Here is a 24,047-nt window from a genome sequence, read left to right as displayed (position 1 = left end):
TCGCTGGAAAAGATTTGCTACAATGCTGAGAACTGTATTCTGCACTCTTTGCCTTCTCCTTTGCTCAATCTATTATACTTGAATTTGACGGTTATATTTATGTATAGTATTGAATGAATGAATAGGTTTATTGGCCAAATATGCATATACAAGGAATGTGCCTTGGTGCTCCGCTCACAAATGACAACACAAACATACAGTTAACAATTAAGAATAAAGCATAACCACATCAAAACAATAAGGATACAACATTGCGGTCTAAACAGGTGGGTGAAAATAAACCAGAGCAAAAAAGAGACTACAGACTTTGGTTATTGAGTAGAACTATCACTTGTGGGAAAAAAAGCTGGTTTTATGTCTGGCTGTTGCTGCTTTGACAGTCTGGAGTTGCCTTCCAGTGGGAAGTGTTTCGAAGAGTTTGTGGCCAAGGTGAGAGGGGTCAGAGATGATCTTGCCTGCTCGCTTCCTGGCCCTTGCAGTGTACAGTTCGTCAATGGGGGGAAGGTTGCAGCCAACAACCTTCTCAGCTGATCGAACGATCCGTTGCAGCCTTTGGATGTCGTGCTTGGTGGCTGAGCCAAACCGGACCATGATGGAGAAGGTGAGGACGGACTCAATGATAGCAGTATAGAATTGGACCATCATTGCCTGTGGCATATTGTGTTTCTTCAGTTGCCGCAGGAAGTACATCCTCTGTTGGGCCTTTTTGACTGTGGAGTCGATGGTGTCCCCCCCATTTAAGGTCCCTGGAGATGATGGTTCCAAGGAACTTAAATGACTCCACAGATGTGACTGTGATGTTGTTGATGGTGAGTGGGGGGAGGGGAGGGGGATCTCTTCGAAAGTCTACAATTAGTTCCACTGTCTTGAGAGCATTGAGCTCCAGTGGTAGTGTTGCTGCCTTACAGCGCCAGAGATCCTGGTTCGATCCTGACCATGGGTGCTGTCTGTACAAAGTTTATACATCCTCTCCGTGACCACGAGGGTTTTCTCCGGATGCTCCGGTTTCCTTCCACACTCCAAAGATGTACAGGTCTGTATGTTAATTGGCTTTGGAAAATTGTCCCTAGTGTGTAGGATAATGCTCATGCATGAGGATCACTGGTCGACGCGAGCTCAATGGGCCAAAGGGTCTGTTTCCGCACTGTATCTCTAAACTAAACTAAATTAATTTGTTTTACGCTGTTCATTATATAACTGTCGACCAGGAAAATAGGGGAACTTGACTGCTAGTTCTTTGTATTGGACCAAGTGTTTTAGAATGGCATGGTGCTGCTACAGGTTATTGGTACAATGTTCCAGTGACTCAAGGTCTGGTCCCAACCTCAGTATATCTGTGTAGAGTTTGCACATTCTCCCTGTGACTGTTAGGGTTTCCTCCAAGTTCTCTGGTTACCTCCACATCCCAAATATATGCTGGTAGCTTGATTGAAGACAGCAAATTACTCCTGAATGTAAGACGAACAGCTGGACAAATCATGCTGGTGAGCACGTAAAAGAGAATAAGTTATAGGATTGTCGGGAAATCAGAAGAGGGGAATGGGACTTATAGATCTGCTCTTCTGAAAGTTAACGTGGAGCCTGTGGGCCTCATGGTCTTTTCAGTGTTGTGATAATTAAGCGGTCAGCCAACGAGAAGAACCTACAGATCCTCAGGGCTGCCAGGAGCAAGGCTCAGCAGACTGCCAGGCGTTGCGCTAATGAGTACTAGACACAGCTTAGTGAGGACATCCAGATGGCCGCCATAACATGGAACATCGGGGGAATGTACGATGGCATTAAGAAGGCACTAGGACCAGTCCAGAGCACAACAGCCCCCCTCAAATCCTCCACTGGGGAAGTAATCACTGACAAATGCCAGCAGATGGAGAGATGGGTGGGACACTACTCCGACCTCGACTCGAGAGAGAACACTGTGTCCCCCTCAGCCCTTGACGCCATCTAGTGCCTGCCGACCATGGATGAGTTAGACAGGGAGCCGACGGTAGAAGAGCTCAGCAAGGCCCTTGACAGCCTGGCCTCAGGCAAGGCCCCAGGCAGTGACGGGATTCCCCCTGACCTGATCAAGCACTGCAAGACTACCTTACTGCTTCCTTTGCATGAAGTCCTCTGCCAGTGCTGGCAAGAAGGAGCTGTAACCGCAGGACATGAGGGATACCACGATCATTACCCTCTACAAGAACAAGGGCCAGCAAGCGACTGCAACAACTACAGAGGCATCTCCCTCCCCAACATCGTTGGCAAGGTCTTTGCTCGGGTCATCTTGATCCGCCTGCAGAAGCTGGCAGAACGTGTCTACCCAGAGTCACAGTGCGGTTTCCGAGCTGGAAGGTCAACAGTAGACATGGTCTTCTCCCTTCGCCAGCTCCAGGAGAAGTGCAGAGAACAGCGGATGCCCCTGTATATTGCTTTCATTGACCTCACCAAGGCGTTCGACTTCGTCAGCAGAGATGGCCTATTCAAGGCTCTCCCAAAGATCGGCTGCCCACCAAAACTGCAGAGCATGATAGAACCCTTCCACATCAACACGAAGGGGACAGAGCAGTTAAATGGCAGTTTCTCAGAGCCCTTCGACATCCGCAGTGGCGTCAAACAAGGCTGCGTCCTCGCTCCCACACTCTTTGGGATTTTCTTCGCTCTGCTCCTGAAACATGCCTTCGGCACCGCAACAGAAGGGATCTACCTGCGTACTAGATCAGACGGCAAGCTCTTCAACCTCACCCGCCTCCGAGCCGACAAAAGTACGTGGCTATCATCAGAGACATGTTGTTCGCCGACGACGCAGCAGTTGTGTCCCACACCCAGCAGGAACTACAGTCACTGATGGACCACTTCTATCGGGCTTGCAAGGACTTTGGGCTGACCATCAGCCTGAAGAACACGAACGTCCTGGGACAGGATACAGAGGCACCGCCTGTCATCACCATCGACGACTACGAACTCGATGCCGTCATTCAGTTCATGTACCTCGGCTCCACCATCACCGACAACCTCTCCTTGGACACAGAGATTGACAAGAGGATCGGGAAGACAGCTACAACTCTTGCTCGCCTCACAACTCGAGTGTGGACCAATCCAAAGCTGACAGTGAAGACAATGATAGCAGTCTACAACGCCTGTGTCAACAGCACGCTGCTGTACGGCAGTGAGACATGGACTACATATGCCAGACTGGAGAGAAGACTCAACACCTTCCACCTTAGAAGCATCCACCGTATCCTGGGTATATCCTGGCAAGACAGAGTGTCCAACACCGAGATTCTGTCTGGCGCTGGCCTTCCGAGTATGTACACTCTACTCAGGCAGCGCAGGCTGCGATGGCTTGGCCATGTCCACCGCATGGAGGATGGCCGTATTCCACAAGACATCCTCTATGGAGAGCTAACATCTGGGAGGAGAACCATCGGCCGCCCCCAGCTACGTTACAAGGATGTCTGCAAGAGAGATTTGAAGGAGCTCGACATGGATGTGGAGTCCTGGGAGAGCCTTGCAGCTGACCGTACGAGGTGGAGAGGGACCCTGAACCAACATCTCAAAATGGGGGAAGAGAAACTGATGAACGCAGCGGCAGACAAGCGGGCACGCAGAAAGGAGCGCAGCAACTTCAACAGACCCGAGACCACACACACATGTGACCTTTGCGACAGAGACTGTCACTCCCGCATTGGTCTCTTCAGCCACAAGCGACGCTGCTCTAGCCGAGGTGTGGAGCAAGCAGCCAACTAGGATGCATCACCCATGGTCAGTCATGACCGAGGGGGGCCTAAGAAGAAGAAGATAATTAAACCCAGAAGAGACAACATTTAGACAATATAATAGACAATAGGTGCAGGAGTAGGCCATTCAGCCCTTCGAGCCAGCACCGACATTCAATCATATCATATCATATCATATACATACAGCCGGAAACAGGCCTTTTCGGCCCTCCAAGTCCGTGCCGCCCAGTAATCCCCGCACATTAACACTATCCTACACCCACTAGGGACAATTTTTACATTTACCCAGCCAATTAACCTACATACTTGTACGTCTTTGGAGTGTGGGAGGAAACCGAAGATCTCGGAGTAAACCCACGCAGGTCACGGGGAGAACGTACAAACTCCTTACAGTGCAGCACCCGTAGTCAGGATCGAACCTGAGTCTCCGGCGCTGCATTCGCTGTAAAGCAGCAACTCTACCGCTGCGCTACCGTGCCGCCCACTGATGCTACCGTGCCGCCCATGGCTGATCACTCTCAATCAGTACCCCGTTCCTGCCTTCTCCCCATACCCCCTCACTTCGCTATCCTTAAGAGCTCTATCCAGCTCTCTCTTGAAAGCATCCAACGAACTGGCCTCCACTGCCTTCTGAGGCAGAGAATTCCGCACCTTCACCCCTCTCTGACTGAAAAAGTTCTTCCTCATCTCCGTTCTAAATGGCCTACCCCTTATTCTTAAACTGTGGCCCCTTGTTCTGGACTCCCCCAACATTGGGAACATGTTTCCTGCCTCTAATGTGTCCAATCCCCTAATTATCTTATATGTTTCAATAAGATCCCACCTCATCCTTCTAAATTCCAGTGTATACAAGCCTAATTGCTCCAGCCTTTCAACATACGACAGTCCCGCCATTCCGGGAATTAACCTAGTGAACCTACGCTGCACGCCCTCAATAGCAAGAATATCCTTCCTCAAATTTGGAGACCAAAACTGCACACAGTACTCCAGGTGCGGTCTCACCAGGGCCCGGTACAACTGTAGAAGGACCTCTTTGCTCCTATACTCAATTTAATCGTGGAAATTGCTTGGAGCTGACCTCTCATGGTCAATTTCCATCTACTCATGCCCAAACCCAAATGTGAGGACGCAAGGGGTGATATTGTTACCGATTCTGGATCAAGGACTCAGACCAGTGTCATACCCTGGTTCCATTACATGTACTGTAGGTAAAGAATAGATTGAGTCACTCGGCCAAATCAGTTTCATAACATAAATTCTGATTTAGTCCTTCACTGTAATCATCATTTAGCATTTGTTCAGTGTAAGCTGTGTTAGTCTGATAAAAAGTAAGCTCATCTTTAATTGGTATCTGCATCATGATGTGAATTTAATACCCTTGCATAGTGTAACTCACATCACTGCTTCCAGTCCTTCTAGACTATTATGTTTTCATATTTACTGATTTGGCGTAATGAGTTATGTTTTAAAATAATATAGAATACTGTATAACAGTTCAAATAGTTTTAAATGCAAAATGTGATTAAACCTTCATGCCTGTCAATAATAATCAGTAATGCCTGCAAATGTTTGTATTCAAAGATGATGATTGATGTTGATTTTAGTGTCAATCATGTGTTGAGTCATTTGTTTTTTCAATAGCTACTCTTTCATGTTATCCAGCATTATTCTTACCCTATCTGATTCTTACCCTACCAGAGATATTCCCTTTGTTTGTTCAATCCTCACCCACAATTTAAAACCATTTCTTTCTTCACTTTCCCAATTCTGATGAAGAAGCTTTGACTTAGCTCTGTTATCTCCTTCACAGATGCTGCCTAACGTGCTGAGAGTTTCCAAAATTTTCAGTTTTCAATTCTAGGCATTTATTCCTTTATCCGAGCTGCTCCCACTTTTCATTCAGTCCTACATGAATATATATTTCTAAATATTCTCACAGAAAGTTTATTACACAGAAGGAGATTGTTAAGTCCGTTATAAACATGCCTCGCGAGCCCTAACGCCCTCTGATTCAAGTATACATCCAGCTACCGATTAAATTTAATGTGGTTTCTGCTTCCAGATCAATCTCAGCGTCAGGATGATTTTTGTTCTCATTTTTTTCCCTCTAATCCTACTACCAAATATGTTAAATCCATGTCTCCTCTGCTAAGGAAAATAGGTTTTCTTTAATATTTATCCATCCCAGCACGTTGTTATTTTAGACACCTCATTTGCCTCCTTTCTGCCTCCGCTTTTCCATCAAACACAATCCAGCCTATCCAATTTTTCTTCAGTTAATATTTTCCAGTGCTGGCACAATCCTCATAAATTTAATCCACACCCTCTCCAGTGCAGTAACATCTTTCCAAATTGTGCCCGTTACTCAGGCTGTGTTCCAACTAGTGCTATGGTACAACTTGAGCATTACTTCTCTGCTTTAATGTTCTATGCTTTGACTAAAAAATAACCCGTTACCTTGAAGGATCTGTGGACCTGCCACTCCTCAGTATTCACCCATTCATTGTGTGGTCTTTTGCCTTGTTGAATAATAATAATAATAATAATCATCCGAAAACCTGGCCACAAAACCTTCAATCTCCTCGTCCAAATCATTAAGAGATGACGTGAAGACAAGCGGCCCCAGCACCGACCCCTGTAGAATTCCGCTAGTCACTGGCAGCCAACCAGAAAATAGCTCGGTCATTTACATATCAATTAAGTTGCTAATATAGTGTGAAGCTGATGCAATATCTGGTTTATTGTGGACAGTTTCATTGTCATTTTCCATTTTTAATTTCATGTTGAATCAAAGCCTCGGGTGTAAAATCAGTACTAATACTATTCGAGATGGTGCGCATTGTACTGGTCAAAAATAGTCTTAGAATCTCTTCACAACAAAGGCCACACACCATCCTGGAGTCTCATTTGCTGTCGCAGAATGTCCTGCCTATGCCCCTAACTAATGACTTCTATCACTGTGGGTCTGTCGGACTTTTTCCCTCCCTGCTGCGCATAAGAGCCAGGCCCAATAGCACAGGCCGGACCACTGCGGCTGCCCTCCCCGGACCAGTGCTCCACCACAACAGTATCCAAAACAATAGGTTCTGTGTGAAAACCCAGCACCCGTTGCCTCAAACAAAGCTTCCTTATAATCGAAACACAACTTTCTCTCCACCGATTTTGCAAAAATGACTTCTCCCCTCTCAAAATGCAATACAATACAATACAATACAAACTTTATTGTCATTGTGCAGTGTACAAGTACAGAGACAACGAAATGCAGTTAGCATCTTAACCAGAGTGCATGCGATGGAATAGTAAAACATATAATATATACAGTAATTCAGTAGCGGTAGTGGAAATTCCGGTGAGCGAGATCAGTCGCTGATGGGAGGAGTGCCCGAGGAGGGGGGGGGGGGGGAGGGGGATGGCAGCAATCACCGAAGCGCAGAGTTAAGTAAGGTAACGACCGCAGGAAAGAAGCTGTTCCTGAACCTGCAGGTCCGGGAACGAAGAGACCTATAGCGCCTCCCAGATGGGAGGAGGGTAAACAATCTGTGGTTGGGGTGAGAGCTGTTCTTGACGATGCAGCGCGCCCTTCGCAGACATCGCCTACTCTGGATAGACTCAATGGAAGGGAGTGAGGAACCGGTGATGCGTTGGGCAGTTTTCACCACCCTCTGCAGTGCTTTCCGGTCGGAGACAGAGCAGTTGCCATACCATACTGTGATACAGTTAGTAAGGATGCTCTCGATAGTGCAGCGGTAGAAGTTCACCAGAATCTGAGGAGACAGATGGACCTTCTTTAGTCTCCTCAGGAAGAAGAGACGCTGGTGAGCCTTCTTGATCAGTGTTGAGGTATTGTGGGTCCAAGAGAGGTCATCAGAAATGTTGACACCCAAGAACCTGAAACTGGAAACACGCTCCACCTCCGTCCCGTTAATGTGGATGGGGGTGTGCGTACCACCCCTAGTCCTTCTGTAGTCCACAATGAGCTCCTTGGTCTTCTTGGTGTTAAGGATCAGGTTGTTGTCAGCGCACCACGTTGCAAGTAGCTGGACCTCCTCACTCAAGATGTGACTGCGATGCAGAATGTGTTTTCATTATGAGATAATGTCAGCAAATTCAACCAGGGTCATGACATAAATGCTCATTATTACGGTAGTTGGTGACATTAAGTTAGGAGAGCAGACACTCAGTCCCTCTACGGCTTTGGCCTGAGCACGAAGCAAGTGACTTGGATAGATTAGGCGAGTGGGCAAATGCATGGCAGATGCAATATAATGTGGATAAATGTGAGGTTATCCACTTTGGCGGCAAGAACAGGAAAGCAGAGTATTACCTGAATGGTGACCGATTGGGAGAAGGGGAGATGCAACGTGACCTGGGTGTCATGGTGCACCAGTCATTGAAAGCAAGCATGCAGGTGCAGCAGGCAGTGAAGAAAGCGAATGGTATGTTGGCATTCATAGCAAGAGGATTTGAGTTTAGGAGCAGGGAGGTTCTGCTGCAGTTGTACAGGGCCTTGGTGTGACCGCACCTGGAGTATTGTGTGCAGTTTTGGTCTCCTAACCTGAGGAAAGACGTTCTTGCCTTAGAGGGAGTACAGAGAAGGTTCACCAGATTAATCCCTGGGATGGCGGGACTTTCATATGAGGAAAGACTGGATAGACTGGGCTTGTACTCGCTGGAATTTAGAAGACTGAGGGGGGATCTTATAGAAACATATAAAATTCTTAAGGGGTTGGAGAGGCTAGATGCGGGAAGATTGTTCCCGATGTTGGGGGAGTCCAGAACCAGGGGTCACAGCTTAAGGATAAGGGGGAAGTCTTTTAGGACCGAAATGAGAAAACATTTCTTCACACAGAGAGTGGTGAGTCTGTGGAATTCTCTGCCACAGAAGGTAGTTGAGGCCAGTTCATTGGCTATATTTAAGAGGGAGTTAGATGTGGCCCTTTTTGCTAAAGGGATCAGGGGGTATGGAGAGAAGGCAGGTACAGGCTACTGAGCTGGATGATCAGCCATGATCATATTGAATGGCGGTGCAGGCTCGAAGGGCCGAATGGCCTACTCCTGCACCTATTTTCTATGTTTCTATGTTTCTATAATCACAGGATAGAAAGTGAGGAAAATAAAAAATCATCACACCAAGACGAAGGTATTTATTTACAAAATGCTGGAGTAACTCAGCAGGTCAGGCAGCATCTCAGGAGAGAAGGAATGGGTGACGTTTCGGGTCAAGACCCTTCTTCAGACTTGACCCATCATCACACCAAACTGAGCTGCTGATTAGTAATGGGAATAGGCTGGAACAAAACAGTCTTACTCTGAATCGTAAGACTACATATACAGATGTAAAGTGCTTGTGAATGTTCAACATCGCCTTCAATCCTAAAAGTGAACTTCCCTCATCCTGAATTGCATGCAAAAAGTTGCCTGATTGTAAATGAAGACTGGCAAAAGCAAGAAAAGTCTGCTGATTTCAGACAAGGTATTAATGCTACCTTAATAGCCTCGTGTAAACCAAGATAGACCAGCATCATTTGAAGTAATGAAAAGCTTTGTTTCTTTTAGCAATGAGAATTCTTGATGGGAAGTGGCTATGAAATGGCTTTTCAGCAAAGATTGGAAAAATGCTGTCGAAAATTGGGTTAATTTTAGCGCAAATCAAGGATGAGGAAGTTGAGCATTGATATCAAAAGAAATAGAAAATGGGTGCTGGCTTCCTAACTTATTTTATAATATTGCATGAAGACAAACTTACCTCTCATCCTTGTACACTAGTCAGAGGAAGTATTCATCATGTTGAAATTATTTTGAGGAACTGATAAATTGGTGACTCATTAATTATCACCAAATGAATGGATTAAATGGTGGTGACTGTTCTCCATGGAATACTTAGCTGTGATTTCCAGAGCCATCTCCACATTGGTCCCAAATTCACAGTCAGCAGTATTGACAAACTATCGCGGTGAATAATAATGGCATACTCTTGCTTCTCTGCCCTTTAATAACCCCACTCCCTCATTGAGAGCGTCATCACGTTCTCCTTCACCTGCTGGTTCCACCCCATCAGCCTTCAGAACAGAAACCGCCTGCAGAGCACAGCCACAGTCTGTTCCAAAATTATTGGACTCCCTGTCAGAGCCTTCTCCACCCCATGCGACCAGCAGAATCTAAGGTCAGCTGGCAGGATTTTACAGGACCACTCACACGTCCTGTTCTCCGCGTTTGAGTGGCTCCCCTCAGGACGCCGGCTTCGCTGCCCAGGCTGCAGGACACAGAGGAGAAGGGCAACGTTTGTCCCCAAGGCTGTTTAGCTCCTCAACTCCCAACCACCCCTGTCCCGCTGCTCACCCCACTAATCCCCCCCCCCCCCAATAGTTTTTGTACTGCTCTGCGTGCCTTTGTAAATTGCCCCATGGGGACAAATAAAAAGTTTGTGAACTTGAACTTGAACCAATTTCCCTTCTGGATTTCTTAAAAACAACCCGAATTCTTGAACTTGAACCAATAACCAATTTCCCTTCTGGATTTCTTAACAACAACCCGAATTCTTCTGTGCACTTTCACAAAAGTTCATCGTAATTACTGTAAACAGCACATGGGAACAAGCTAACTCCTTTGAGGTATCAGGGTATTTTTCTAGCCAAGGCAATCCACTGGGGGACTTCAGCGGGTCGAGCGGCATCCATAAAGGGAAAAGAACCAACATTTTACACCGGGATTCTGCATCCGGGTGGAGAATGGAGAGGGAAAATAGCTGGTATGAGGAGGAGAGGGGGAGTGATGAGACAGAGGGAGGGATGGGGACACAGGAGGAATGAAAGATGATGTGCAGACGGAGTCAAGTGGATGAGGAGGAGAGATGGCAATGAGATGCAGAAACAGGTGGATGATAGGTGGAAAAAAAGAAAGGCAGATTGTACAGGCAAGAACTGCAGATGCTGCTTTATACGAAAGATAGATACAAAGTTTTTGAATAACTCAGCAGGTGAGGCAGCATCTCTGGAGATAAAGGGTAGGTGGCGTTTCGGGTGGGACCCTTCAGACTGAAAGCGGTGGGTGAGGGTGGGGTTGGGGGGGGGGGGGGGGAGGGTAGGGGATAGGAGGGGGGGTCGGAAGAACTGGAGGCGAGAAAAGACCAGGACAAATCAGTGTTTAGTTTAGTTTAGTTTAGTTTGATTTAGTTTATCATTGTCACGTGTTCTCGGGTACAGTGAAAAGTTTTTGTTTGCATGCAATCAAAGAAAAGAATGCGATTGTGCTGTCCACAGTGCACAGATAAAGGATAAATAGTACAACATTTAGTGCAAAATCATGTGTGATAAAGTCTGTTTAAAGATAGTTCAAAGGTCACCATTGAGGTAGATGGGAGGTGTAAGGGGTTTTCTGCGCCGAGCTTTCGCCCGACCTAAGGTCCCCGTGCCTTGCTCTGATCCCTTGACCAGGCCGCGCACACTGGTTCCCCGTGAGTGGTTCGACCCACTCACCCCCTACGGTTCTGGACACTGGACTTAGATGCAGGAGCGTTTATAGTGTAGAAAAATTCAACCAGACCAGATTTGAAGACCAGGGTTTAAATGGAAAAGGCTTTTATTGAGCGCTTGGGACTATTGTCTATGAATACTTATACACAGTTCTATAAGACATATCTATAAAACACATACCGAATTACATGAATACTTTTGACTATGAATCATAAAACGTACAGTTCTACAAGACGGCACGGTAGCGCAGCGGTAGAGTTGCTGCTTTACAGCGAATGCAGCGCCGGAGACTCAGGTTCGATCCTGACTACGGGTGCTGCACTGTAAGGAGTTTGTACGTTCTCCCCGTGACCTGCGTGGGTTATCTCCGAGATCTTCGGTTTCCTCCCACACTCCAAAGACGTACAGGTATGTAGGTTAATTGGCTGGGTAAATGTAAAAAAATTGTCCCTAGTGGGTGTAGGATAGTGTTAATGTACGGGGATCACTGGGCGGCACGGACTTGGAGGGCCGAAAAGGCCTGTTTCCGGCTGTATATATATGATATGATATGATATGATATATACACGACTGTAAGATGGGGAACGTACGACACATCGCAAACTTGACCAACACATATTCATTTACACACCCACGTTTATTCAAACCACCCTCCCCTCTACACTAAAACTATGTCCAGGATGTGCAGGATCGGGGTACATGCTCACCATGGGGCTATTACTGGGGTTACTGGCTGTTCGTGCTGCTTCTCCGCTGCTTTCCATGAGGGTCGTGCTTGTCCCGTGAGTTTCTTCCTTCCGTTTCTTGCGTTCCTGGCCAGTCGTTGCGAGCGTTGTTGCTGTCCCTGCTGCGAGCGTTGCTGCTGTCCCTGCTGCGAGCGTTGCTGGCCAGTCGCTGCGAGCGTTGCTGCTGTCCCTGCTGCGAGTGTTGCTGTCCCTGCTGCGAGCGTTGCTGCTGTCCCTGCTGCGAGCGTTGTTGCTGTCCCTGCTGCGAGCGTTGCTGCTGTCCCTGCTGCGAGCGTTGCTGCTGTCCCTGCTGCGAGCGTTGCTGGCCAGTCGCTGCGAGCGTTGCTGCTGTCCCTGCTGCGAGCGTTGCTGCTGTCCCTGCTGCGAGCGTTGCTGGCCAGTCGCTGCGAGCGTTGCTGCTGTCCCTGCTGCGAGCGTTGCTGGCCAGTCGCTGCGAGCGTTGCTGCTGTCCCTGCTGCGAGCGTTGCTGCTGTCCCTGCTGCGAGCGTTGCTGCTGTCCCTGCTGCGAGCGTTGCTGGCCAGTCGCTGCGAGCGTTGTTGCTGTCCCTGCTGCGAGCGTTGTTGCTGTCCCTGCTGCGAGCGTTGCTGCTGTCCCTGCTGCGAGCGTTGCTGCTGTCCCTGCTGCGAGCGTTGCTGGCCAGTCGCTGCGAGCGTTGCTGCTGTCCCTGCTGCGAGCGTTGCTGCTGTCCCTGCTGCGAGCGTTGCTGCTGTCCCTGCTGCGAGCGTTGCTGCTGTCCCTGCTGCGAGCGTTGCTGCTGTCCCTGCTGCGAGCGTTGCTGCTGTCCCTGCTGCGAGCGTGTCTTTCTTGCCTGTCTTTTTCGTCTTCCTCCTGGCTTGCGTTCCTTGCAAGTTTTCTTGCATGAGCTTCTTCTTGCATGAGCTTCTTCTTGCAGTATTTCTTCTTGAGTTTAAAACCCAAAAGTCGTGGCCAGTTATACTATTCTGACCCGTCCTATCTCCCGCCAGATCTCGGGATCTCTTTGTTTAACAGATATGTATTGAATTTTCCCTTTGATCTGCGCTTATGTCCGGGGGTACCGGGGATGGCCAGACGGTGTTAATTGGTATTTCGTTGCGAGGTGATGGGTTTAACTGGTTTCCCATCACCTACCAGGTAGTTTTCTATGGGCTATTGTGCCCCCTTAACGAGATTAACTGTGTAGGTCGGCTTGGGGCATTGTGAGTATGCTGATGTCAGTGCCCCAGTGTCTGGACATCGACCTGGTTTCGCAGGTTTCTGCACGGCCAATATCCATCCATTGTTCTGGCCGTGGCTTTGCAGAAACCTAGAGACTGGACTGTAAGGTTTTTGCTTTTGTGGCTGGTCACGAGGTCCTGCGGCCATCTTAGGACCCACGGATTGTGACGTCCCTTGGTAAACTGACCGCAGCCTTTCTCCGCTATCAGCCCCAGTCTCCCGTTTAAAATGTCCAAACTGCAGCTCTTTGGTTAGGTGTTGCTTGCAGAATGAGGGAAAACTTCTCAAATCTTACAGAGGTCAGGATCGCACTGTAGTAGATGAGGACAATTCAGTTGCCTGATAACGGCTGGGAAGAAACTGTCCCTGAATCTGGAGGTGTGCGTTTTCAAACTTCTGTACCTCTTGTCTGTTGCGAGAGGGGAGAAGGAGGAGACACTTGCACTTGATTATGCTGACGGCCTTGCACAGGCAGTGTGAAGTGTAGATGGAGTCAATGGGAGAGAGATTGGTTTGCATGCTGGTCTGGGTTCCATCCACGATCCACATCCACAATTTCTTGCAGTCTTGGGTGGCGCTATTCCCAAACTAGGCTGTGGTGCATCCTGATAGAATGCGTTCGACAACATGTCTGTACAAGCGGGTGAGGGTTGTTGGGGACATGCCAAATTCCCTAAGCCTCTTAAGGAAGTAGAAGCATTGGCCATTACTCTCTTGTAATGGCTCTCTTGGCCATTACTTCAATGTGGCTAGTCCAAGACAAATTGCTGGTGATATTCATTCCCAGGGACTTGAAGCTATCGACCATCTCTACTTCAGTGCCATCAATGTATGTGTGTGTGTACTGCTTCATTTCCTGAAGTCAATCACAATCTCCTCTGTCTTGCTGACAGAGAGGGAGAAGTTGTTGTCTTAACACCAAGTTACAAGGTTCTCAATCTCCTTTCTATACTCTGTTTCATCATTATTTGATATGCAGCCCACTACAGTGGTGTCATCTGCGAACCTGTGAATTGAGTTGTCTTTGTATTTGGCTCCAACGTCGTGGAGTATAGATGGGGGCTGAGAACGCATCCTTGTGAGGCACCACTATTGAGAATTATTATAGGGAATGATTCGTCATCTATACTCGCTGATTGTGGTCTGTTGGGCAGTAGGTCGAGGATACAGTTGTCGAGGGGAGTGCTGACCCCCAAGTTCCATGAGTTTGGAGATAAGCTTGGTTGGGATAATGGTATTGAAAGCAGAGCGATAGTCAATGAATTGGAGTTGGACATTGGTGTCTGAAGAAGGGTCTCTACCTGAAACAGCACTCATCCCTTCTCTCCAGCCATGCTGCCTGCCCCGCTGGGTTACCCCAGCAATTTGTGTCTATCTTTGGTACATTAACTACTTCCATTTTCAGAGATGCTGCCTAACCTGCTTGCTGTTCCAGTCTGATGAAGGGTCTCAATCCGAAACGTCACCTATTCCTTTTCTCCAGAGATGCTGCCTGACCTGCTGGAGTTACTCCAGCATTTTGTGTCTATCTTTTCAAGCATTGAAAATGTTCAAGAATTTTCTGTTTTCATTTTCAGCTTTCCAGCATCGACTGTTTAAAAAAATATATATATTTTTTACTATTAATGCCTGCAATTTGGAGAGGCTGCAATGATAGCAAATCACCTGTCCTTGCTCTGCAAGGATCTGGGGGTGGAAAGAAATGTAGATCAATACTTCTCACCTTGGAACTTGAGCAGTAGAGAGATGTGGCAACAATCAGTGACATTGTCTCGGAATTTTAGATTTTTTTAGTGATACAGCGCGGAAACAGGCCCTTCGGCCCACCGAGTCCGCGCCGCCCAGTGATCCCCGCACATTAACACTATCCTACACACACTAGGGACAATTTTTACATTTACCCAGTCAATTAACCTACATATCTGTACGTCTTTGGAGTGTGGGAGGAAACCGAAGATCTCGGAGAAAACCCACGCAGGTCACGGGGAGAACGTACAAACCCCGTACAGACGGCGCCCGTAGTCAGGATCGAACCTGAGTCTCCGGCGCTGCATTCGCTGTAAGGCAGCAACTCTACCGCTGCGCCACCGTGCCGCCCCACGAATGATCCTGACCCCAGGAAGTTGAGAAAGACGGGGAGAGCAGTATAACTATGGGGGCATGTTGTTTTTGTGGTAAGAGGAGGTTATGGATTTTAGTGGATTGCTCTTTGTCAGGTGCTACCTAGGTGGACATTGGTCCACAGAGAGTCTGATTTGAATGGTTTCCTGCAAACCCAATATAATTCAGGTCTTGGAATTTTTACTCCTGTGGTTGTCTTTTATGTCTCTGAAGCCTCTAAAGTCCATTTCCCTGTCATCCCGAGAGAAAGGAGTTCCGTGCTGAAACATACCAATTGGAAATGTTTATTTAATAATAGAATATGCTGCAGCTACTCAGCAGGCCAGGCGACATCGGTGCAGTGTGAGAAATAGAGTTAATGCTTCAGGTCTTTGAATTTTAAGGCACAGATAGACAAGTTCTTGATTATAATGGGTGTCAAGGGTTATGGGGAGAAGGCAGGAAAATGGGATTAAGTGGCAGTGATCAGGCATGATTGAATGGGGGAGTAGACTCGATGGGCCGAATGGCCCAATTCTACTCCTATAACTTGTGAATTTTCACCAGGATTAATTTATACAATATATATCTTTATTGTTATTGTACCCAGGGGTACAACGAGATTGGGAATGCGCCTCCCATACGATGCAATAATTTAAGTAATTTAGACAACAGCAACCCAACGAAACAATTGTAACAGTTTTAGACAGGGTAAAGTGCAAGTTGATCTATGCGTTGTGACCATCCGGCTCAGCAGGACCGGTTCATAGCAGCTATGGCCCTGGGGATGAAGCTGTTCCTGAGTCTGGAGGTGTGGGCGTAGAAGGCCTTGTATCGTCTGCCCGATGGAAGGAGTTCGAACAGACTGTTGCAGGGGTGTGAAGAGTCTTTGTGGATGCTGGTGGCTTTTCTGAGGCATCATGTGTTGTAGATGCCCTCCAAGTCTGGTAGCTGTGTTCCGATGGCCCTCTGAGCTCTATGGACTACCCGCTGAAGAGCTTTCCTTTCTGCCTCCGTGCAGCTGAGGTACCACACAGGGATGCCATGCGTTAGGATGCTCTCTATGGTGCAGCGGTAGAAGGTCGTCAGCAGCTGTTGGGGTAGACCAGACTTTTTCAGTGTTCTTAGGTAGAACAGTCTTTGTTGTGCCTTCTTGACCAGCGCAGCAGTGTTATTGGACCATGTTAGGTCCTCCGAAATGTGAGTGCCCAGAAACTTGAAGCTGGACACTCTCTCCACACTGTTGTTGTTATTTTAGATATGCACTCTCTTCAGTTATTGAACAGTAATTGGAGATGCGAGGAAGGTTCAGTCTCAAGACTGAAGAGTGTGTGTATTGCGTAGTGAGGCTGCAGATTGCAATGGTATGGTTTGTATTTTCAGTCTGATTGAGCCTTTTAACCAGCTAGGCTTCCAGGAAAAATTGCTCATTTGTTTGATCTTGAATAACAGGCATTTGGACAGGGGGAACTCTTTTAGGACCGAGATGAGAATATTTTTTTTCACACAAAGAGTGGTGAATTTGTGGAATTCTCTGCCACAGAAGGTAGTTGAGGCCAGTTCATTGGCTATATTTAAGAGGGAGTTAGATGTGGCCCTTGTGGCTAAAGGGGTCAGGGGGTATGGAGAGAAGACAGGTACAGGATACTGAGTTGGATGATCAGCCATGATCATATTGAATGGCGGTGTAGGCTCGAAGGGCCGAATGGCCTACTCCTGCACCTATTTTCTATGTTTCTATGTCTGTGGAATAGTCAATGTTTGTGGATAAAGAGTGCCCAACATTGTAAAAACAAAATATTCAATTCAGAACTAGTATTTTGAACGTTGATAATATGATGACAATTTCACATCTCGTTGGTATTAATAGTATTTCAAGAAATATCAATTTATTGTGGAGTTAGTCATTTTCTATCATTTGTTAATGTTGAGTGAACGTGGAGTGACATATCCATCTGCTGCAGCTAATGTTTTTTCCTTTGTATTTAAACACAGTCATTTCATGGAGGAGAGGCCCAGACATCAGACACTGCAGAAATGCAGAAGACAGGCGTTCCGTGGGCCAGCGTACATGTTTAACGACAGGTCCACGAGCCTGACATTCGAAGAGGAAAGGTTTCTAGATGCGGCCGAGTATGGCAATGTTCCTGTGGTCAGAAGGATGCTGGACGAATCGGAGACACTCAACGTGAATTGCGTTGACTACATGGGTCAGAATGCGTTGCAGTTGGCCGTGGCGAACGAACACTTGGAGGTCATAGAGCTCCTGCTGAAAGTCGACAATCTCTGTCGTGTTGGTGATGGTTTATTATTGGCCATCAGTAAGGGATATGTGCGAATAGTGGAGGCCATCTTGAGCCATCATTTATTTGCTACTAAACACATGCAATGCCAACCAGAGTACAATGATATTTACGCCTATGATGAAGATGGTACCAGGTTTTCCCACGACGTTACTCCCATTATCCTGGCTGCGCACTACCAAGATTATGAGATAGTTCACATCCTATTGAGGCGGGGGGCCCGGATTAACCGGCCACATGATTATTTTTGCAAATGCAAAGTGTGCACTGAGAACCAGCTGAATGACTCCTTCAGCCACTCTAGGTCTCGAATAAATGCCTACAGGGGCCTGGCAAGTCCTGCCTATCTGTCCCTCTCCAGTGAAGACCCTGTGCTTACGGCCCTGGAGCTCAGCAATGAGCTCGGTGTGCTGGCCAATATCGAGAAGGAATTTAAGGTGAGTGGAAGTTTCATATTTTCTGCTATTGGCATGAACTCAACAGTGATCAGAAGCCTTAACATTATGATCAATTTTGCAATGTGGAACACACAATGGTACAGCACTGGATTTGACCCATGAAGTCTGTGTTAATCCATGGTGCCAATTTAAACTGCATATATGGTCAATATTCTGCAGGTTGCTGTAATGGTTCCTGGGGTGGACATATCCTTTTCAGGGCCAGTTCCTATGAGGACAGTAACATTGGTAAGTGCCTTTGCTTTTAGGAATTACAGTTGTGTAATGTACAGTGAACCAGGGAAACCGTACCATTTCACAGCTAAGCCTGACAAAACGATCATGTTGGCCTTTTGAAAAGATCATGAGCATGTCACTTTGCTGTTTTAACCCTCCTGAATATGGGAGGTACTTTTAGGCCTTTGTGTCTTTCCTCACAGCTCACTTTCCCACCTAGTTTAGCACCATCAGCAAACTTGGATTTGTTACATTCTGTCTTGTCATCTGTCGTTTATGTGAATAGTCAATGGCTGAATGCACCAGTTACCTGCTAGGGGTTATATATTCAAAAAGCTCGATGGCATTTGTCAAGTATGATTTGAAATATTCTGATGCTTCTTTCTAATATCATCTTCCAAGTGCCCTGTTCCCACATCCTTTCAGGATTTTACTGGCAACTGATGCCAGGGCAAGAGGACTATTGTTCCCTCTTTTGTCTGAGCTTGGTTTATTTGCATTCTGAGCTGGGGAAGGTGGTCCTGGCAAACAGTGGATGGGGGAGCAATGACTGGGTGCTTTCACCCGGTAATCTCCTTCTCTGCATTATGTCCAGGTAGAAATACTGAATCTATATACTAAAACTCTCGTTTGTTTGTTTATTTGTGATCGAACTACAGCCAAAACGGTACACGATAGCACGACAATTTTAGGCCCACCTTACTCACCGTCATCGCTTTAATGGTAAAGCAAGTAGTTTTATTGAAATCGGTGTTATATATTTAAAGTTATTCACATTTTAAAGTTTAAATCTATCTCCTAGGGAGGGAGGAGGGAGGGAGGGAGGGAGGGAGGGGGAGGGAGGGGGAGGGGGGAGGGAGGGAGGGAGGGGGAGGGAGGGGGAGGGAGGGGGGAGGGAGAGGGGAGGGAGGGGGAGGGAGGGAGGGAGGGGGAGGGGGGAGGGAGGGGGAGGGAGGGGGAGGGAGGGGGGAGGGAGGTGGATAAGGGTGGTTGAGGGGGATGGAGAAGGGGAAGTGGGGAGGGGAGGTGGAGGGGGGTGGGAGAGGGGTAGGAGAGGGTGCTGCACCAATGCAGGAGAGGTTTGGGCCCAACGGGTCCACTTGGTCTAGTATTAAATAAAGCTGCAGTTCTACATAAAATTCTATGATCATACTTAAGCATATTATCCTTGTAAATTGCAGCCAAAATGAGCTTCGTTATGTCTACTAGTGTTAACAATATTTCCCTGGGGTTGTATACATGAATATAACTAATGATAAAATTATTTTAAAAACGTCTCCCTAATTTGCGGAGGTGATACAGAACCTTAGCACATTCATGTTACCGTACTAGTCTATGTCGGGATGTAGAATGTTACTGATTCTTCAAACTCAAATGTTTGGGAGCAGCCAGTGCGAGTGGAATTTTCAACAGCAATAACGGACGTTACTTGCGATAGCAAAATTGTCTTGGTGGTAAAATAAGTGTTTGCAAACTCCAGGTTGTTTCGTTTCAGTAGCTAGTTTGACATTCAGTAGTCTAGCAGTTGGTATTTTTGCAGCACATGTGGCATGGAGCTATCTTCACATCCCCCCCCCCCCCCCCCTCGCCTTCATTCTGTAGGCTCTGTTACAAAGTCCTGTCATCCTTTGTTGCGTCTCCAGAGTTTATGTAAGGTCGGTTCCATATGACATAAACCAAAGTTCTTCCTTTCTTCAAATGTTACACTCTGTCTCTATTGTACAGGCGCCCTCTCCACCTTCATTAACTGACCTGTTCTGCAGTCGTCCTGACAACTGGCTATTATAGGCATGAAGCACAAAAAGGACTGGTGCAAGAAATTGGAAAGAGGATGAGAAGATTTTAAAATAAGTAAATTCAAAAGAAAGTAAGAGAAATGTCAAAGATGTGTACCAGAATAATGATTTGAATAGAAATATGCATGGGAGGCAGGAAGAGAGATCATAAATGTACTAGATTGGTTTCTGAAGTGAAAACAGAGGAAATTTCTAATAAATATTAAAGATAAGGCACTATTAATTTAAAAAAAATCTACATAATAAAATAGAATCATAGAATCACACCGCATGGAAACAAGCCCTTTTGTTCAACGTCTCCATGCTAACCAAGTCATCAACATGAGTTAGTCTCATTTGCCTTCATTGGGCCTGTATTCATACAAACCTTTCCTATCTTTGTGCCTGTCTAAATGTCATTTAAACATTGTAATTGTACCTGGCTCCACAGATGAATTAATAGCAGAGATAAAGTTGAATCCAATAGCCTTAGCAGATATTCAGAAGGAGACTGAGCAAGTTTGAGAAGTAAATAGTCCGAGAGATTTTACAGAGAGGAAGGAAAAGTGCAAGTGAGGAGTCAGGAAGCATTTATTTGGTGTTTGGGTGGAGCCTTGATAAAGGCAGAGTGTGGAGAAAGGTGTAGGAAGGAACTGCAGATGCTGGTTTAAATCGAAGACAGACACAAAATGCCGGAGTAACTCAGCGGGACAGGCAGCATCTTCTGTGATACTCCTTGTGGAGAAAGGTGTTGGCTGAGAAAATGAAGCTGCAGAATTAGTTGGCTGTCCGTAGTAGTTGTTGCAGTGTTGGTGTGTGTGGAGCATTGGGTAAATCAGGAAATGGGAGCTGAAAGCAGCAAGGTCGATAGAGTGACCATACCAGACTCTAATCTTCATGTGACATGGGCAAGTTAGATGTAATGGCAGTTTCTATAGGTATACAGTAATTTTCCACTTTCAAGCAAGTTTTCAAGATCTGGGTGTCAAGAAACCAACAAAGAATTTAGTTATTGTTAAAACACGATGTAATGGTTAATGAATAACTTTGTAAATGAGCCTTCGAGCAAGACTATCAAAATAGGACAGAATTTTATACTGAGCTTGATCTCGTTAAGATGATATAGGATCCAAAACCTGGAAAAGGTTAACAATTTGGCATGGACGCAAGTTGTTTTGTAAGATGCAGTGATAGATATATAATTTCAAACATTGAAAGGAACACAATAGACAACAGACAATAGACAATAGGTGCAGGAGTAGGCCATTCGGCCCTTCGAACCAGCACCACCATTCAATGTGATCATGGCTGATCATTCTCAATCAGTGCCCCGTTCCTGCCATCTCCCCATACCCCCTGACTCTGCTATCCTTAAGAGCTCTATCTAGCTCTCTCTTGAATGCATTCAGAGAATTGGCCTCCACTGCCTTCTGAGGCAGTGAATTCCACAGATTTACAACTCTCTGACTGAAAAGGTTTTTCCTCATCTCCGTTCTAAATGGCCTACCCCTTATTCTTAAACTGTGGCCCCTGGTTCTGGACTCCCCCAACATTGGGAACATGTTTCCTGCCTCTAACGTGTCCAACCCCTTAATAATCTTATACTTAACATTTGGTATTCAAAATAAATATAAATACTTTTAAGGACTTAAAATGCACTTGGAATTGATCCAACTATGGCTAACCTGGCAAGTTATAAACTGTTTTCTTAAAAACTGGATTTTATCCTTATAGGGCATACTAAACACATGCTGCATGTCGAGCTAATGCTCAATTGAATGAGCCAAAGAAAACAACAAAATTGGACAGCCTTGGTAAAACAATCATTGCGTTTTTACTCAAACTCTTGCATGAAAGCTTACTCTCCCATCTTCCATTGCCACAGAACCGCTGCCAAGGAGACTTCCTTGGAAGTGAGAGGATAAAAGTAGTGTAACCATTTCCAGTGAGTGGCTATCCCTCCAAGCGATACAAAGCATTAATTATGTTTTGCGCATGACTGGCCCAAGGTCACTTAAAGACAGGGGCTTCCCAATTTGCAATGCTTTGCAGCATCTTGCATTATGACGTGTAACATGAAAAAGCCATTTTCATCAAGAGAACACCAAGTCATGCTTTGGCATAAATACTGACCATTGAGGAATGATCGGCCAGAGTAGGATATTACATTGAAGACCTTATCCTTTGGGAATCTTTGCCAATAGATTGCCGTCAGCGATGGCAGCCTCGCCAACGTTCTGCCTGTCTTTTCGTCTTTTTTTGTTATTTTCAGAGTGTTTTATAAAGTATGTGTTAATGTTCTTTGGTTTGTATTATACGGGAGGGGGGGTCAGAGGAAACTTTTTTCAATCTCTTACCTTGCCGGAGATGCGATTGTTTTCCGAATCGCTCCGCGGCCTAACATCGTGGAGCTGGCGGCCTTGCCCGAGACTGACTTTGAGCCCCACCACGGGGCTGTGGACTTACCACCGGAGCCTGCGATCCCTTGTGTGGGATCGACGCTCCAACCGCGGCCTGCAGACTTCACCATCGAAGAGCTCGCAGTCTCGGGTAGAGACTGATGTCGGGAAGTTCCAAAGTCGCAAGAGGTTCGACTAGCCCCGACCCGGGGTCTGATCACCCGGCGCGGGGGAGCTGAGATCCCACGATGTGGGAGCTTGATCGCCCCTACGGGGAGGGCCCGACCACTGGCTAAGTGAGTCAAGATCGTCCCGTCAACGGAAGGCTCGAGGCTCCTGACTGTGGGAGAACAAAGAAGGGAAGAGATTGAACTTTTATTTTCACCTTCCATCACAGTGAGGAATGTGGAGGAGTCACTGGGGTGGATATTTATGTTAAAATGTATTTTGTGTGTTTTATTGCTTTTTATTGGTATGACTGTATGGCAAATCAAATTCCTCGTATGTTGCAAAACATACTTGGCTAATGAGGTATGATTACGATTATTATGATGATTATGATTATGATATGGTTTGCTTCTTGGTTTTAGCGATTGGCATGCAGAGGTTATTGATTGCACCTTTAAGCAGCCGTTTCTGTTGGTAATCACAGTAACATATGCGATGCATGTGCTGGTGCCAGCAGCTATATGATTAATGCTTGGCAAGTGTGAGTTGTGCTAAGTGAAACACATTCAGAAGTCCCTGGCCAAGCATCCCAATGCACCGAAAAATAATGACCAACGCAATTTAATCCGCAGAAAATGGTCACATTTTATTTGCAAATATTAAAAAGATTGTTCCACTTTCTAGCCAAGTACTTTTTTAAAGAAGTTTATACCATTTTCAAAGATAGTAAGAAATGTGAGGATTGGTAGAGATTTTGGATTTCAGCAAAGAATAATCAAGAATTTAATAAACAGAGCAAAACTACCAGTAAAAAAAGGAGGAAACAGAAATATTATTCAAATGTTTAATTTATTTATAATTTAGGCATTAGGATCACCAAAGCCTGCTTGATATATGGATGGAGTTTTGTGATATGAGACCAAAAATTACAACATTTACCTCAGATGTATGCCCATGGACCACTTGATCAAAATACTTCTCTATTTGCTTTGTGAGAGTTGAATAATACAATTTATAATCCAAAGATTGAATAAACTAGAGACTTTACAGGATATTCGAAATGTTTAAGTTTAAACTATTTCTGTAATATTTTGAAAAATGTGACCACAATACATCAGGTCAATCCATCACCGGTACAAATAACTTCTAATTACATTTTTACTATGATTATACAACTTCCCTGGGGAAAACCAGTTTTACAGATGTCAGGCTGAGCCCCGCAAGAGTGGTACTGAACGATCAAACTCCTGGAATTATAAAACAGTGCACAGTTCACAAGAGGACTACACTATTTGCTGCCACGTTTTGTGGAAGTCGTATCTGAGAGTGAACTGTAGCTATGGTCCCAAGTTACAGAAACACAATCCATGTGTGGCACACCCAGAATCAATTTGGTAATCATCAAAAATTCTTCAGTAGGTACCCAATTATTTTTAGTGATGGTTTTCTGATAAGATTTGATTGCATTGCGCAAATAAATATAGTACTCCTTATTA

At 46.0% G+C, this 24,047-nt stretch overlaps 1 protein-coding gene across 1 annotated transcript in view; it reads left to right on the top strand.

Annotated features, from left to right (window-relative positions):
- The window catches only part of LOC144595591 (short transient receptor potential channel 6-like), a 104,690-nt gene that overhangs the window by 6,060 nt on the left and 74,583 nt on the right, over positions 1–24,047 (top strand). Inside the window, exon 2 of the mRNA XM_078403157.1 lies at positions 17,228–17,972. Within this exon, the coding sequence (XP_078259283.1) occupies positions 17,228–17,972 (745 nt within the window). The remainder of the gene's footprint in view (positions 1–17,227; positions 17,973–24,047) is intronic.

This window comes from Rhinoraja longicauda, chromosome 7 (genome assembly GCF_053455715.1).
Source record: "Rhinoraja longicauda isolate Sanriku21f chromosome 7, sRhiLon1.1, whole genome shotgun sequence".
In the NCBI taxonomy this organism is placed as follows: Eukaryota; Metazoa; Chordata; class Chondrichthyes; order Rajiformes; family Arhynchobatidae; genus Rhinoraja; species Rhinoraja longicauda.
Note: the sequence above shows the minus strand (reverse complement) of the source record. Positions and strands in the feature narration are given on the sequence as shown.